This window comes from Vanessa atalanta, chromosome 27, assembly GCF_905147765.1.
Source record: "Vanessa atalanta chromosome 27, ilVanAtal1.2, whole genome shotgun sequence".
Lineage (NCBI taxonomy): Eukaryota > Metazoa > Arthropoda > Insecta > Lepidoptera > Nymphalidae > Vanessa > Vanessa atalanta.
Genome location: NC_061897.1, coordinates 4673706 through 4688460, shown reverse-complemented (window position 1 = coordinate 4688460; position 14755 = coordinate 4673706). Strand labels below are relative to the sequence as shown.

The 14755-nt window shown below is 33.0% G+C and overlaps 3 protein-coding genes across 3 annotated transcripts; all 3 read left to right on the top strand.

The window, feature by feature from the left end:
* Positions 1-1564: 1564 nt before the first annotated feature.
* On the top strand, positions 1565-2675 carry LOC125074355 (adenosine 5'-monophosphoramidase HINT1-like). Its single transcript, XM_047685658.1, has 3 exons — positions 1565-1773; positions 2223-2337; positions 2450-2675. Exons 1-3 carry the CDS (start codon positions 1696-1698, stop codon positions 2620-2622), a joined length of 366 nt encoding a protein of 121 aa, XP_047541614.1. The 5' UTR covers positions 1565-1695; the 3' UTR covers positions 2623-2675.
* A 509-nt stretch (positions 2676-3184) lies between these two features.
* Positions 3185-4631, top strand: LOC125074279 (adenosine 5'-monophosphoramidase HINT1-like). Its single transcript, XM_047685570.1, has 3 exons — positions 3185-3345; positions 3576-3687; positions 4419-4631. The coding sequence occupies exons 1-3, from the start codon at positions 3232-3234 to the stop codon at positions 4577-4579; spliced, it is 387 nt and encodes a 128-aa protein (XP_047541526.1). The 5' UTR covers positions 3185-3231; the 3' UTR covers positions 4580-4631.
* Positions 4632-5973: 1342 nt separating this feature from the next.
* On the top strand, positions 5974-13758 carry LOC125074274 (translin). Its single transcript, XM_047685562.1, has 7 exons — positions 5974-6151; positions 6336-6423; positions 6887-6983; positions 7623-7738; positions 10893-10975; positions 11760-11851; positions 13576-13758. Exons 1-7 carry the CDS (start codon positions 6074-6076, stop codon positions 13715-13717), a joined length of 696 nt encoding a protein of 231 aa, XP_047541518.1. The 5' UTR covers positions 5974-6073; the 3' UTR covers positions 13718-13758.
* Positions 13759-14755: the final 997 nt, after the last annotated feature.

Here is a 14755-nt window from a genome sequence, read left to right as displayed (position 1 = left end):
CTTCCGTAATAACGTCAGGGACGTTCCAATACACGCAGAGAACGAAAGAATGATTTTAACCATCAATATATATGTACACACGTAGAATATATGAGAATGATTTTAACATACCCGAGAGCCGGGTACTATAAGGTTTCTCCTCCTTAATAAATAAATATGACAATTGCCATTGCAGCTCATTAAGAGCGTTTATACCGGATAAGACGTTTTCACGAGACTTTTAAAGGGATTTACTTAAGAATATTCTTATAATATTTTTGAGAAAAAAAAAGAAATGAAATTAACTGCACAATATTAAGCTTCATACTTCAAATTCGTTCTAAAATATAAATATACTTAATTGATTTTTTTTATTCAAATTATGATTATATTATATATAAATATGTTAATTACCCTCAATATTGAAAAGTAGCGTACAGATTGGCATACCACGCAGAGCACTCACAAAGGGTGGATGTGTAACTCGTCTTCGCGTGTCACACTCATTACACACATAGAATGTACTACGTACGTACACAGGCAGTGTACGAGTACATACAAAATACAGGTATAGCGCGGCTAAGACGTTTTGATCTGAAGTATTTATTTTAATTTAAATATACTTTTATACATATACAAAAAATACGACAGTACATTTTAACCTACTTCAAAAAATGAATGATCTCAATACATTTTTTGTATTATTGTTTAGAACCAGATACAGCGCATTTATTAGGTTCTTTAACTTACTAAATAGGCACCTTAAATTAAAAAAAAGCCTGTATGTAGTATATTAACTTATTGTATTCTTTTATGAATACATAATTAATTTGCCGATTATAATTAGAACACCAGTAAAATTATTATTTAAAGGTTAGGTAAATATATTTTTTTTTTTGTAGAATTTCCGTATCAAACAAAAGTTTTAACCGGAAAAATTTGGTAATAAAATTACTCAAGAAACGATTTTCTTAACGCACCGTAATTTTACGTTTATATTTGTGAATAAAGTCGATTACTTTAATATTTTACTCAAAGTTTTTATTTTTTGTACACTAACTGTATGCATATCAAATATAATAATTTCAGTAATTTATTTTGATTCGTATGGCATTTTATTTTCTATACAATTGAAAATAAAACCCGTAGAAAATATATACGAGACCATTGGTATTAAATATGTTTTAGCGAGTATAATGTTTTCGGACTTTTGATATAGCAATTTGTACATCGACCAACGCAATTATGTATCTGCCACCGATAATTAAAAGGATAATTAAAAAATATAAGCAGGTATTTTACAAAATACCTGCTTATATTTTTTATTTTATATGCACCCGTGATTTAATAGTTATGTGTAAACTTTTCATGATTGTATTTTTTATGGCTTCGATAGATTTAATAAGGTATATTTTATTCTGCCAAATCTGCCAGAAATTTTAATATTATGTTCGCAAGCTTTTTTATTATGCTAACTAGTAACTACGTTACAAACGTATTTAGCATTACAATTATAAAATTGTTAACGCCAGATTCCAAAGTCATAATAAGTACAATGCAATTATATACGGTGAAGTTTCAAACGATACAAATTAGTTTCATACGAATGATACAAGCGATAAATACATTAGTACTTTAAAGATAATAAGTATATAGTAGCTCTAAATAAGATAAGTTCTTATCGTATTATGTTAAATAAAATTTAACGTCTTTAAAATGTTAGACGGAACGATAAGTAAAAAATTGAGTAATATATTTGTTAGTAAACCAGCATTTATTCACGAAGACGACAAGGTAAGTCTTGATTACTTTAAACTGTTTACTAGGTATAAGTATGTTTATGTTTTAATAACTAGATAATATTTGCTTTGTTTATTTATATTTACTTGAAGGCTGAAGCTTGTTTGATGTCTGCAAAACATGTCCCTAAGATTAAATGAAGTAAAAAAGAAAATCTACCTACTGTTCAAGATGAATTTATTACACGTTGACATATTATTATAGATTAAAAAAAAAAAAAAAACAAAATATTTACAACCATTGGTTTAAATAGTTCTAAAAGAAGTTCCTAATAGAAATAATATTTTTTTGTAATAATATATATGTAGGTATTGAAGTAAATAGGCTGTTTAACAAAACTGAAATAAGTAATAAATGAAAATATTCAGTCACTCAGACTCATTAACATATTAATATACTTAATTGGTATTTAACATAATTAAAATTTTGTCAAAATATTTCAGTGTATGGTTTTTGAAGAACAATTCAACCCACAAGCTCCCATACACTTTCTGGTTGTGCCTAAACGAATGATATCACACCTCACAACAGCCTCAGGCGAAGATGAAAAATTATTAGGTAAAACTGATTTTGATTTTTTTTTTAACACAAATCCATTCTTATATTGTATTTAAATTTTAGATAAAGCGTTTTCGCCAACATATTGATTGTTCAGTTGTTTTGTTTTCAGGGCATTTAATCCTGATAGCGGGAAAAATAGCTGAAGAAAAGGGATTGCTACAAAATGGTTACCATATGATGGTCGATGAAGATCACAAGACATCGAGATTTAAATGCTTGCATGTTTTTGGTAGAGCACTTCAACATATGATTTGGCCAATTGGACCCGCAAGTAGACTTTAAGACAGGAGAAAACATTTTTCAAAAGATTGATTAATTAAGGTTTTGGATTTCAAATAAATAATATAATAAAAACATCCCTCTTATTTGTAAAATAGCTCAAATTTTTGAAATTTTAAACGAATATTGGTCATGGATTAATGTAATCTTATCTAAAAAAGCTGTTAATTTTAACAAATAATAAAAAAGGATGAATGTCATGCAAGGCTTTGTCTATATCGAATAATATTAATACTAAAAATACAATATTTTATAGTATATTTATATGGATATTATCAGAATAAAAAACCAGACGTTGATAGTTGTTAATGAAGAATTTGTTTAATTTGGTCTTCATAGGTGAATTTATTATATATATGAAAGAAAAATCATATCACAATCACTTGTGATATAATCTATAAGACCTTTCAATTGTCGTATTGTAAGATTTAAATTTAAAATAGAGTATGTGTTTATTAGAACTTATAAGCAAGAAGTTTCAATTAACGCAATGATAGCGACGCGACAAAATTATCTAGTCATGTATGGAGTTCTTTACATTCGCATTTTAAGAACTGTAATGACATTATAAGTTAAAATGTCAAGTGAAAATAAAAAACACAATCCATAAACATGGCGGGCGGTGAAGTGGAACTCGCTCAATCTGCATCTGATGGAGGCGATACTATATTTGGAAAGATATTGAGAAAAGAAATTCCAGCTAAATTCGTTTACGAAGATGACCAGGTACTAAGAATAACATTTTTCAATACATAACTATAAAAAAATAGTAGCCGGTTTATTAACGAACAGCTGATATAACCAACGAAAAACAAGGATTATTTTTCATTAGTTCTTTATTTTATTTCTCAGTATCATATGTATAGGCAGTATTATTTAATTAACAAACACAATGTTATAAAATAATAAACCTAAAAAAAAATGGTGCAGAATGAACAATAATTAGCATATTTCAGTGTGTCGCATTCAACGATGTGAACCCTCAAGCTCCTACCCACATCCTCGTCATCCCCAGGAAACCGATCTCACAGCTTTCTAAAGCTGAAGATGCTGATGAACAACTCTTAGGTAACTAATTTAATGTTTTATAATTCTTGTTCCTATTGTGTAACTATAAAACGGGTATGGCTAATGGCTAATAATAATATCAAATATTTTTTGCGGTTTAATAAATGTTGCAGTCGATAAATCAGTATTATGGAGTATTATGCTATTTTGATAAATCCGCTACTAATATTTGATAGCAACAGTTGCTATGGTATAACCATAATAGCCCTGCTGATGTTAAGTGGTTTCCACTGTCGAAGACACTGCTGCTGTAAGAAATATTAATCAAAATATACTTTATTTAAGTAGGCTTTTACAAGCAGTTTTGAATCGTCATTTAACAAACTATTTAAAGTAAAGCTACCACCGGTTCGGAATGTAGATTCTACCGAGCAAGAACCGGCAAGAAACTCCGTAGTTACTCTTTTTCAAGATCTAATATTACAGTCATGTTAGTTAAATACAATTATATGTATGTTATGTCTCCTGCCTGGAAGTCAACAAGCATTAACTCCACGCTTTCATTATCAATCATCAATCATTCATTACTTCATCAATCTTGCTTACGAAGATGCTATGTCCCCTGTTTCTGTACATTAGCTCACTCACCATTCCAACAAAACACAACAATAATATTAAATATTGCAGTCTCAGTAGAATATGAAATACGTGAATAACGTATAGCTTTGATTATAAGAAATAATATATATATAAAATTTAAATTAACCTTGTGTTTAAAAAATATTTTACAGGTCATCTGTTAGTCGCAGCTCGTAAGGTTGCAGCTCAACAAGGTCTGGACAAATCTGGCTTCCGTTTGGTGATTAATGATGGAAAGAATGGTGCACAAAGTGTTTACCATTTGCACATTCACATTTTAGGAGGACGCCAAATGCAATGGCCTCCTGGTTAAAAAAAAAATATTGCTATAGTCTGTGATTAATAAATCAAATATTGTTAAATGAGTAACTCTTTTATTTTCATGTTTGTGGACCCCTTTTTCTTTTTGTTTTACGAGCCGCCCGGTCGGGGGACCGGGATGGGGACTCAACCGGGGCCTAATGCCCAGTGCAGGGGACGCTAATGCCCGGTCCTACCCACTAAAACCATCATCGGGTTTCCACCATGACGCCGAGTGGTGAGGCAACGGTATCGCCAATGGCACGCAACCGCGGCCCCACCAGCGGCAGCCGGCGTAAGGCGGCTGAATACATGGAAAGCGGGCCTAGTGCGTGCATTCCCTCTCATCCTCCATGTCGGAATGTGACGCACTCCCCCGAGTCCGCCACTGGAGGCTGGGCGTCAACGAAGCTGACGCCCTGCGGCGGATAAGATGCTTGGCTCCGCCGCTGACCCCCGGTGAAAAAACACCTGGGAAGCTCGAGTAGCTAGCCTTACCACTCCCTCCTGGCCAACGAGACCACTCACATCATGGTCCACCCTGCGCTGCCAGAGACGTACCAGGAGCGGCCGTGGCCGACAAGCAAGCTTAAGCCGGCCCCGTTGCCCAGGGTACACACCACGAGGAGGTGACTGACATGTTTGTGGACCCTGGAGAACTTTGGTTTTAAATAGAAAGTTATTATGATGAGTGTTGATATATTGACAAACATCAAAAACTTAATTTTGTTATGGCGACACTGTCGCCGAAACGTCGACGAAACTATTATCGGAATTTTGGAAGTAAAATTAAAGTGAATATAATTTAGTTCAATTATAGAAATAAGTAGTAAAATGTAATAGTATTATATTATGAATAAAAACATATTAACCGTAAACTCTTAATAGGTCTGTAGGTATATCTTTATTCCTACTTCGATTGGAAAGGTGTCGGTTGGAAACCTATATAAGGTGTCGTGATTATAGCCAAAGATTCGATTGACTGACACTCGTTTCATGGGAACGGATGGTAAAATATTTTTTGACTATTACCATTATACTGGTGTTGTACAATAAAGCATATTTCTAAATTTTTACGATTCTCTCTTAAGATATTAAAAAAATAAAACCAAAACAAACTTAATTCTATTATTATTTTGTAAGATTAATTATAATTTTAATGTAAAGTTCTCACCCGATCTGAATTTAGATTCTGCTGGTCGTAAAATCTGCAAAAAACTGTCAGTTATTCTTTTCCAAAAAATAAATGAGATTGTTATCTATTATTATTTATTACTTAGTTACTTAATTACGGTATAATTTTTATTTATTCTGCATGAAGAACAAAATAATATTTATTCAATATCGATGTTTTGATATTATCGATTATCGAAAAACAACCTTATCGTTGACTTACAGCCGAGTGCCGACTGCTGATTACTAAGAGTGTACAATCCCTATTGAATTGAGAATTAATAAATAAACAAACCGATTTATTTTGTAACGATATTAAGATAATTAAAGGAAAATGAGTGGAAACCATGTAGTCAATACGATTTTCAGCGATTTTCAGAAAAGTTTAGACGAAGAACAAGAATTACGCGAAGTGAGTAAAAAATAAATAACATGCATTATTCCGCAATAACAGGATTTATACGTCTTATTAATGTTTGCTATTTAAATAAATTAAAACTTAAAAACAATTATATATATTATTTAAAATATGAAATTAAAAATGTTGTATGTTTTTAATTGTACTTTCATTGATATTTAATGTTTAAAATTTTTAGGTTATTCGTAATATTTGTAAAGATGTCGACCAAATATCCCGTAAAATAACGACAGTTTTGCAAGTTATACATCACAATCAAGCTGAGAGTAAGTAGCATTAACCAATTATGATAATAAGCCGTAACCTAATCCTTATATTAATTATATTTCTTACAAACATAACTCGTAAACTTTTTCTAGCACATTATTAACTTTCGAAATGCGATAGGCATATGTACAAACATACAATACAGTACACACTGTCTAAATGTTAATATTGAATAAGTTTAACATACCTACTAATTTTATTCACAATAGATATGTTGTCATTGCCTATAGACATTGGCGCGGTAAAATATATGTACTTTTTTTTTTTTTAATTTAATTAATTACTTTGGGAACTAAAAAGTTATGCCAAGTTATGATAAAAAATAAATAAACTGTATTTATTTACATTAATATGTAATGTAAATAAAATAAAATATGTGATTTTTATCTTGGTAAGATTATAATTTATAGGTAAGGCTTAAATGTATTTACCTTAAAATAATTTGAATTATTTTCTTTCCAGTTGGTCAAGCATGCTTGCAAGCACGTGAGTTATTTGAGAAAGCAAGTGAGGGTTATGGAAAACTCAAAGAAGCTGTGCCGTCAACAGATTATTATAAGTATGGTATACTTACACATTTTCAATTTAGTTACTGCTGTATCATAGTACACACATACATACATGTATTGTATATAATAATAAATAACCTTATCCATAAAAATAATAAAGATAAACATTCAATTTGCATATTCCACAAGAGTTACTCTATTCATATATAGCTCTGCTATACAATTACTACATAGTATAAAATTAAGACTCTTCCCGCTGTCTATCTGTACCTATGTATGCTGAGATCTTTAAAATTACGCAACAGATATTGAAGCAGTTTTTTTTATAAACAAAAATTAAGCTTCAGTGATGGTTGACAAGGTTTAAACCTTCAATCATCAGCCATATCTAATTAGTCTTGATCTGTTGCATTATATATATAATGTTTATTTAAAAACATTACTTTTTCAAATTCAAACTCAAATTCCTTTATTCAATATAGAAGCATTACACTTACTTATTAATTGTCAAATTAAACATTACCACCTGAGAAGAAACGGTGAAAGAAACTCAGTGGGTCTTTTTTTATTTGTAAATTTTTTAAAACTTTAACATTTCAACACTTCGTCTATCCAACAGAGTGGTGTATGTATAATAATAATGTGTTAAATATAGCAGCTAGGTGTTATTGCTAATAATTCTGTTTCAGATATCAGGATCATTGGAGATTCATGACACAGCGGTATTGCTTTCTCATCTCATTGACGATCTGGTTAGAGAAGGGTATCCTAGCTCCACATGATACTGTTGCATCTGTTTTAGGAAGTGAGTATTACGTTACATTAGCAGCCTGTAAATTTCCCACTGCTTGGCTAAAGGCCTCCTCTCCATTTGAGGAGAATATTTGGAGCATATTTCACCACGCTGCTCCAATGCAGTTGGAGGAATACACATGTGACAGGATTACGTTGAAATTAGACACATGCAGGCTTCCTCATGATTTTTCATCCACCACCAAGCACAAGATGAATTATAAACACAAATTAAGCACATGAAAAATCAATGATGCCTGTCTGGGTTTGAACCCAAAATCATCGGTTAAGATGCACGCGTTCTAACCACTGGCCCATCTCAACTCTCAAAGTGAGTATTATTCAGTATTTATTTTCACTATTGGTGGTTTAATTGACCAGTATATTACAAAAACCTTGTCTAATATTTGGGCTGGATCATTAAATGAGCGTGATAGAAATAGAGTATGAGATTAGATACAAATTTGTGTACTGTAGTATTTCTTGAGCAGATGTCTAGTTGCCAAATGCTTGTTGTACGATGACAAATTGGATCTCAGAATCATTATAATAAATCATCAAAGGGTTGGCTACTTGAAATTATTTTTATAAAGTTGGCACCTGCATGAAAATCAGGTCATTGATTTCATCCAATAATAACAATTTCTTGATAATTGACTGCGAAATCGGTGCATTAAATTGATCAGCTTTTGATAAATCTAATCTTTTTTTTTGTCGTGATAATTCATATATGTATATCTGTCTGGTATTTATGACGTCATTGCTATTAATTTATTTAATTGTAATGTCTATGTGTTCGTAAGTTTGGTGAACTCTTGGAATTGTGACCTGACTGATTTAGGTTATGGCATATTGTAGTGCAACAATACGATCCGTTTAATTTAATAAAATTATGGGTTCTTTCGCATTATCGTCTATTTTTGACTTTGACTTGACTTAGCTGGGGCCCCCTTGAATCCACGGTGCCCTGGGCTGAAGCCCGAAAAGCCATATGGTAGATCCGGCCCTGCTCTCGACCAATGATATCGCGTAAATTTGCTGTCAAATGTTGTTTATTTGCCTGTTTTCCTGCTATGTTTGGAATAGAGTTTACGTGTATTCCGAGGCGCGGAAGTGTAAACACTACTAATTTCCCAACTCCGTGTTGCTTATATGGATTAGAGATGTTATGGAGCTCCGTAAACGTAAACGAAACTATCGGATATCCGAAATAAAAATCTATCCGTAACCGAATATTTTTGTTTTTTGTTAAACTTAAAGAAAGTAGATAATTGTATTTTCAAGCTGTTGTTTTTTTCTGTGATTATACCTAATACTAAATGGTAGCCTACGAATAAAGTTAAATTTATATATCCGAAATAATTTCGTATCCGTAACCGTATCTGAAATTACATATCCTAATATGAAACTTGTTGTTACTGACAAATTATTATTCAAACAATGTCTACAATTTTCGAACGTGTTCTGCTGACTATACACTATCAAAGTAAATATAATGCTTTCTCTAATGTTACGAGTTATATTTCTCTGAGATCGTGGCGTGTTCCATGTTTTTCGTTTTCTACATTTATACAATATTTTTTTACACAATATAAACGCCCAGAAAGGAGCCCCCGAAATGCTTATACTTAAAATTTTTTTTGCTAACGATACGGATTGTTTTGTTGATTAGTGTCGCGCGAAGTAAGGGTAAGTTTTTATGTTACCCTTTGCCCCGCAAAGGGTAACATAAAAACCAATTTTGATATATTATATCAGTTTTAATAAGTTATGTTGAGAAAACATAATGGCCTAAAACGGCGCTGGGGCGGTCGTGGTTTTTTTTTTAATTTTCAAGGTAAATCATCATTATTATTATCACTTATTACGATACTATCTCATATATCATCGAATCGGTCTTCGTGCTAGTGGCCTTGACTCGGCTAATTATATTTTGCACCCGATAAAATAGGTCTTACATCTATATCATATCTTTTTAGGACTAAAGTAATTTCTATTTGCAACGAATATATTTTTTTTTTATGATATCGGTAGGCGGACGAGGAAATGGGCAACCTGATGGTAAGTGGTCACCACCGCCCATAGACAATGGCGTTGTAAGAAATATTAACCATTCCTTACATCAATGCGCCACCAACCTTGGGAACAAAGATGTTACGTCCCTTGTGCTCTAGTTACACTGGCTCACTCACCCTTCCAACCGGAATACAACGATACTGAGCACTGCTGATTGGCGGTAGAATATCTGATGAGTGGTTGGTACTTACCCAGACGGGCTTGCACAAAGCCCTACCACAAATACATTTTACTTTTACGTTTTATCATGAACAATAGAAATAATCAGTAGTATATCTATTTATCCATTTTACCGAAACAATATAAAATCTATCTATCATGTAATATATATCATAATAATGCTAGTTTTATATAATGATGTATTTTGATGTAATTTTTCTATACTTTGATATCGTTACTTTGATCGATTACCAATTTCTGTACATATACTATCTGTACATATATAATACTCATCATTCCAATGGAAGTAGGAATTATCATGAACAATTATTTCATGCGATATTGTGCACTACTAAGAGTTGACGATTAATATATCTTTATTTTTAATACAACACTATTACACTTAACTACTTATTCCTCCTTTAATTTTACTTCCAAAATACCAACAACAGTTTCGTCGACGTTCAAAACGCCATTTTTTCATAAATCCATAGTGAATATCATAGATTAATCAGGCTGTCGACCAATGATATCGCGTCTATTTGGTGTCGAATGTTGTTTATTTTACTTTGTTTTCTGTTATGGTTGGAATAGAGTATAATTGGTGTTATTTACATCTTTAAGGATGTCTCACTTCGAATGTTACCTGTAATCGTTGTTAATTTTAAGTGTTTAGTGACAAGTTGATGGTGTATCTACTTCAATAAATAAATATTTTGTCAGGAATGTTTTATTACGATTCACTTTGCTACAACACTATAGAACGTAATCCTTATTTTTCACGCCCCCCCACTCACATACACACACACAAAATTAATTTCTGGAGACGTGAAGCTACAAAATTCTATATATAAAATTAATTGCCAATGATTCAGAGCGACTGATCGCTGACCAATTGTGAAGATATGTTTAAGTAGTTCTATTTGTTACAGTAAGTGCGGTCGAGGAGAAGGAGGGATTCCATCTCGACATCGAAGACTATCTCGTTGGGCTCTTACACCTGTGTTCTGAACTGGTAAGCGAATATACATGTAAAAAAAAAGCCTTTATTTTCAAAACCAATTTCCAATTTGATTCATAAAAAGTAATAATGTCTATATAGTGTTGGGCAAAGGCCTCCTCCATGTCCTCCATGAGCAAATATACATATTAAATTATTATTTTTGTCCCTATAGCAGAGACGTAGAAGGGTAAACGGGTCACGTAATGTTATTTCTTTGATTGTGGTGGTGACCACTTCGCAGTGACTGGCATATGCTTTAACCATTATTAATACCAGGAATGGTTTACCAAGAGTTATATTTAAAATGCACAAGGTCACACATTATATTTATCGTGCCTCAGCGGCCGATAGTTTGTGGGGCTACCAATCACCCCTTAAAGGTCGTTGGCAGCCGACCGAGCTTACTAGCTCCTAGCTAGTCCAAGCTACGACTCTAAAGCTGAGGTTCGGCCTCACAGGAAGCACCGCTAGAAAACACGTATTCTGAGCTCATAAATTGAGCTCGCAACACCATTTAACGCGCGTTTTGAAAAACGCGTTACGCGTTTCCCCCACTTGAAGTGGGGGGGGGGGTATGTGTGACTCGCCGGTGCGCCAAATGCGTCCCGGTATACTGGAATACCCACTAAAAAAACAGCGGTATTCTCTTCAAAGCCTAATTTTTATTTACCAAAATCCATAAATAAAATTACATCGAAATCGGCCTATCTTTTTCTAAGGAGTCCAGTTGAATACGTACAGAAGATTTTTATATGTAAAGATATAATGTGTTATCTCATTTGAATAATATTTCCAGTCTCGTCTTGCAGTCAACTCGGTGACACGAGGCGATTACGAAAAACCGTTACAGATATCGAAGTTCGTCATGGAACTTAACGCTGGCTTCAGGTGAGTTGGCTAACAAAAATCTCGAATAAATCCATATCAAATTTTATATACAGTAGAATCCGCTTATAATGACTCCGCCTATATTGACCAACCGTTTATTGTGACGTACTTACACCATGAAGTTTGGTTCTCATATACAATTATTTGTAAAAAAGTCGGATATAATGACTTTCCTTATAGTGACAGTTCACTTATTATGACCCATTTTTAATAAATTATGTCCGGTTATAGTGACCGACATGATTCTTTACACCTTCGGTGATGTTCCCGGCGACGTTCGGCACCTGGCTCATTGTTTTTAATCTGAGTGAGTAATTCTCACTCGAAGGTCGTCTGCAGATTTGTTCATAGCAATATTGAAAATGATAATTTGTCCATCGCTATGTCTTCTATACACAATAGTTTTAGAGACTGTTATTACAAAAAAAATAAAAAAAAAAACAAAAGCAGACAAAAATTGCAGATTATATGAAAAATATTGTACATACATACATGTTTCGTATGTACTTATTACGTGCAAAATATATATGTATATATATATACTCGATATATATATATTTTTTTCACAAAATGCTGTGTATGACGTCCGGTTATTATGACGTGTTTGTCAATTCCCTTCGATGTCATTATAAACGGATTCCACTGTATTATAATCTACCATTCACATTATTGAAAAAATATACACAAGTTCTCATTAGTTAACAAAGTTAGAACTATATTCTAGAAAATGACAAAAACATTAAGGACTTAGATGGCCCAGTGGCTAGAACGCGTGCATCTTAACCGATGATTTCGGGTTCAAACTCAGGCAGGCACCACTGAATTTTCATGTGCTTAATTTGTGTTTATAATTCATCTCGTGCTCGGCGGTGAAGGAAAACATCGTGAGGAAACCTGCATGTGTCTAATTGCAACGAAATTCTGCCACATGTGTATTCCGCCAACCCGCATTGGAGCAGCTTGGTGGAATATGCTCCAAACCTTCTCCTCAAAAGGGAGAGGAGGCCTTTAGCCCAGCAGTGGGAAAATTTACAGGCTGCTAATGCTAATTTTTTACATCTTATGTCAACTGAATATGGCCACCTCGCTGCCCGCGTGTCGTATATTTTCTTCTGCCACGTCGTCTGTCCGGTGACGTCACTTCCTTGACCACGTCATTCAGTTTTCGTTCTACAATAATATTTTTATATTTAAGTAAAGAAAGCAAATTTTATGTAACCGGCCAAGTTTTAGCCGTATCTCCAGTTAAGCATGAAAGCGCAGCGAAACTCCATACTTATAAATGACAATTGAAAATTGTGTGAAGAGCCTGTACGATATTTGTACATGTATTATACTACGTTGTACGTTTACTTAAAGAGTTTGTAAGAGTTTATGTGCACAAGGGACACAGACCCAATTTAGTTCTTCTTAACTGCCAGTAGTTGCTGTCAATCCGCCCCCCCCTGAATCTATTTTGTTTATCTATACTAGTATTATAAATACGAAATTAGCTCTCTGACCGAGAAAAACCGCTTGAAATTTTTTTTATGCTTGACAACCGATCGATAACAGTATTTAAGACGGGATATTTACCATGTTTTTTATTTTTATTTGTTGGAGCTCGATATTTCGACATTATCTACGAATGTCTTGTTCACGAAAAAAACCCGATCGATAATTCTCGAACGAAACCGCGGGCGATAACTAGTTGTGTATATATTTTTTTTATTTGTTATTTACAGGTTATTAAATCTAAAGAATGACCACCTACGGAAGAGGTTCGATGCGCTAAAGTATGACGTCAAGAAAATAGAGGAGGTTGTCTATGATCTGAGCATTCGAGGACTTTTGCCCAAGGCGCAGCAAAGTACAGAAGAGGCTTAGACTGAAAATATTTTTTTTTAATAAAATTTAAAAAATATCAATATTGTTTTTATAAGAGTTGGACGTTGACGATTTATTTTAATAATAATAATATTAATAATCTTTATTTGCTGAATAAATTACACTACTACAGACACAAAATGTATAGTAATTAAAACAGTACAAAACGACACTTATTCTATGTGATACAAAAAATATACACAAAACAAAAAATGAAAAACAAAAGGGAAAAAAAAAAATAACTTAGAAAAGAAATGGTAGTAGGTATGTATAAGTGCGCAGCAGTGTAATTCAGCCAAAAATTTTGTACTTCAGAAGTAGTTTAAGTAAGCCTTTCGCAATAATAGTTATTGGAATCCATCTTAAGAGATATTTTATCGAATATTTTTGTCTTACAAATTCAAATTCTTCACGTTAAATAGATCTATATTTTATACTACAGATTATATCGCTCGATTTCGGCCATAGAGAAAATCTATCTGCGCAGGAGATCAGACAATACCGGATAGAGTAGGACCATTGGCTTGGCATGCTTTCTGAGCTTCAAAAAGTGGCTTAGCTACCTTATGGCAAGCTGGTGTGGGGCACTATAGCTGATCAGTGTGCCCCAGGGGCAAACATCGTCTATTCATTCATAATTATTTTATTTTGTTAAACTTTTGTATGTCATAGTATATTCTTATTAAGTTTACGTTCTAGTGAAAAGTTAAATAAGCAATTTAAGAGCTGGTGTAAGTTATAAAGTACGTGGGAAAAGGGGACGAGGCCACGGTTTTACTCAAAGCACCGCACAGGACGCCTTATCTATCCAGCTACGCCACTGGGTGTGGGACTGTTAATAGCACATCATATCAGAATGATTCTCGTATTGAGAAATGTTGACATAAAATTCCAAAACTTCTTAATGATACACGATATTTAGGTACATGACCTTGGGATCTGTTGCTTTATAAGCCTAACAAAAGTAGCGAAGCTCTGAAAAACGTATTAATAGTGATTAACGGATATTTTTATATATATAAATTTTGTTTCTTATTG

Coding starts and splice junctions, on each gene's coding strand:
- LOC125074274 (XM_047685562.1), top strand. CDS start 6,074: ATGAGTGGAAACCATGTAGTCAATACGATTTTCAGCGATTTTCAGAAA. Junction 6,424..6,886: donor ACATCACAATCAAGCTGAGA/GTAAGTAGCATT, acceptor TTTTCTTTCCAG/TTGGTCAAGCATGCTTGCAA. Junction 10,976..11,759: donor TACACCTGTGTTCTGAACTG/GTAAGCGAATAT, acceptor TAATATTTCCAG/TCTCGTCTTGCAGTCAACTC.
- LOC125074279 (XM_047685570.1), top strand. CDS start 3,232: ATGGCGGGCGGTGAAGTGGAACTCGCTCAATCTGCATCTGATGGAGGC. Junction 3,346..3,575: donor TCGTTTACGAAGATGACCAG/GTACTAAGAATA, acceptor AGCATATTTCAG/TGTGTCGCATTCAACGATGT. Junction 3,688..4,418: donor TGCTGATGAACAACTCTTAG/GTAACTAATTTA, acceptor AATATTTTACAG/GTCATCTGTTAGTCGCAGCT.
- LOC125074355 (XM_047685658.1), top strand. CDS start 1,696: ATGTTAGACGGAACGATAAGTAAAAAATTGAGTAATATATTTGTTAGT. Junction 1,774..2,222: donor TTATTCACGAAGACGACAAG/GTAAGTCTTGAT, acceptor AAAATATTTCAG/TGTATGGTTTTTGAAGAACA. Junction 2,338..2,449: donor CGAAGATGAAAAATTATTAG/GTAAAACTGATT, acceptor TTTTGTTTTCAG/GGCATTTAATCCTGATAGCG.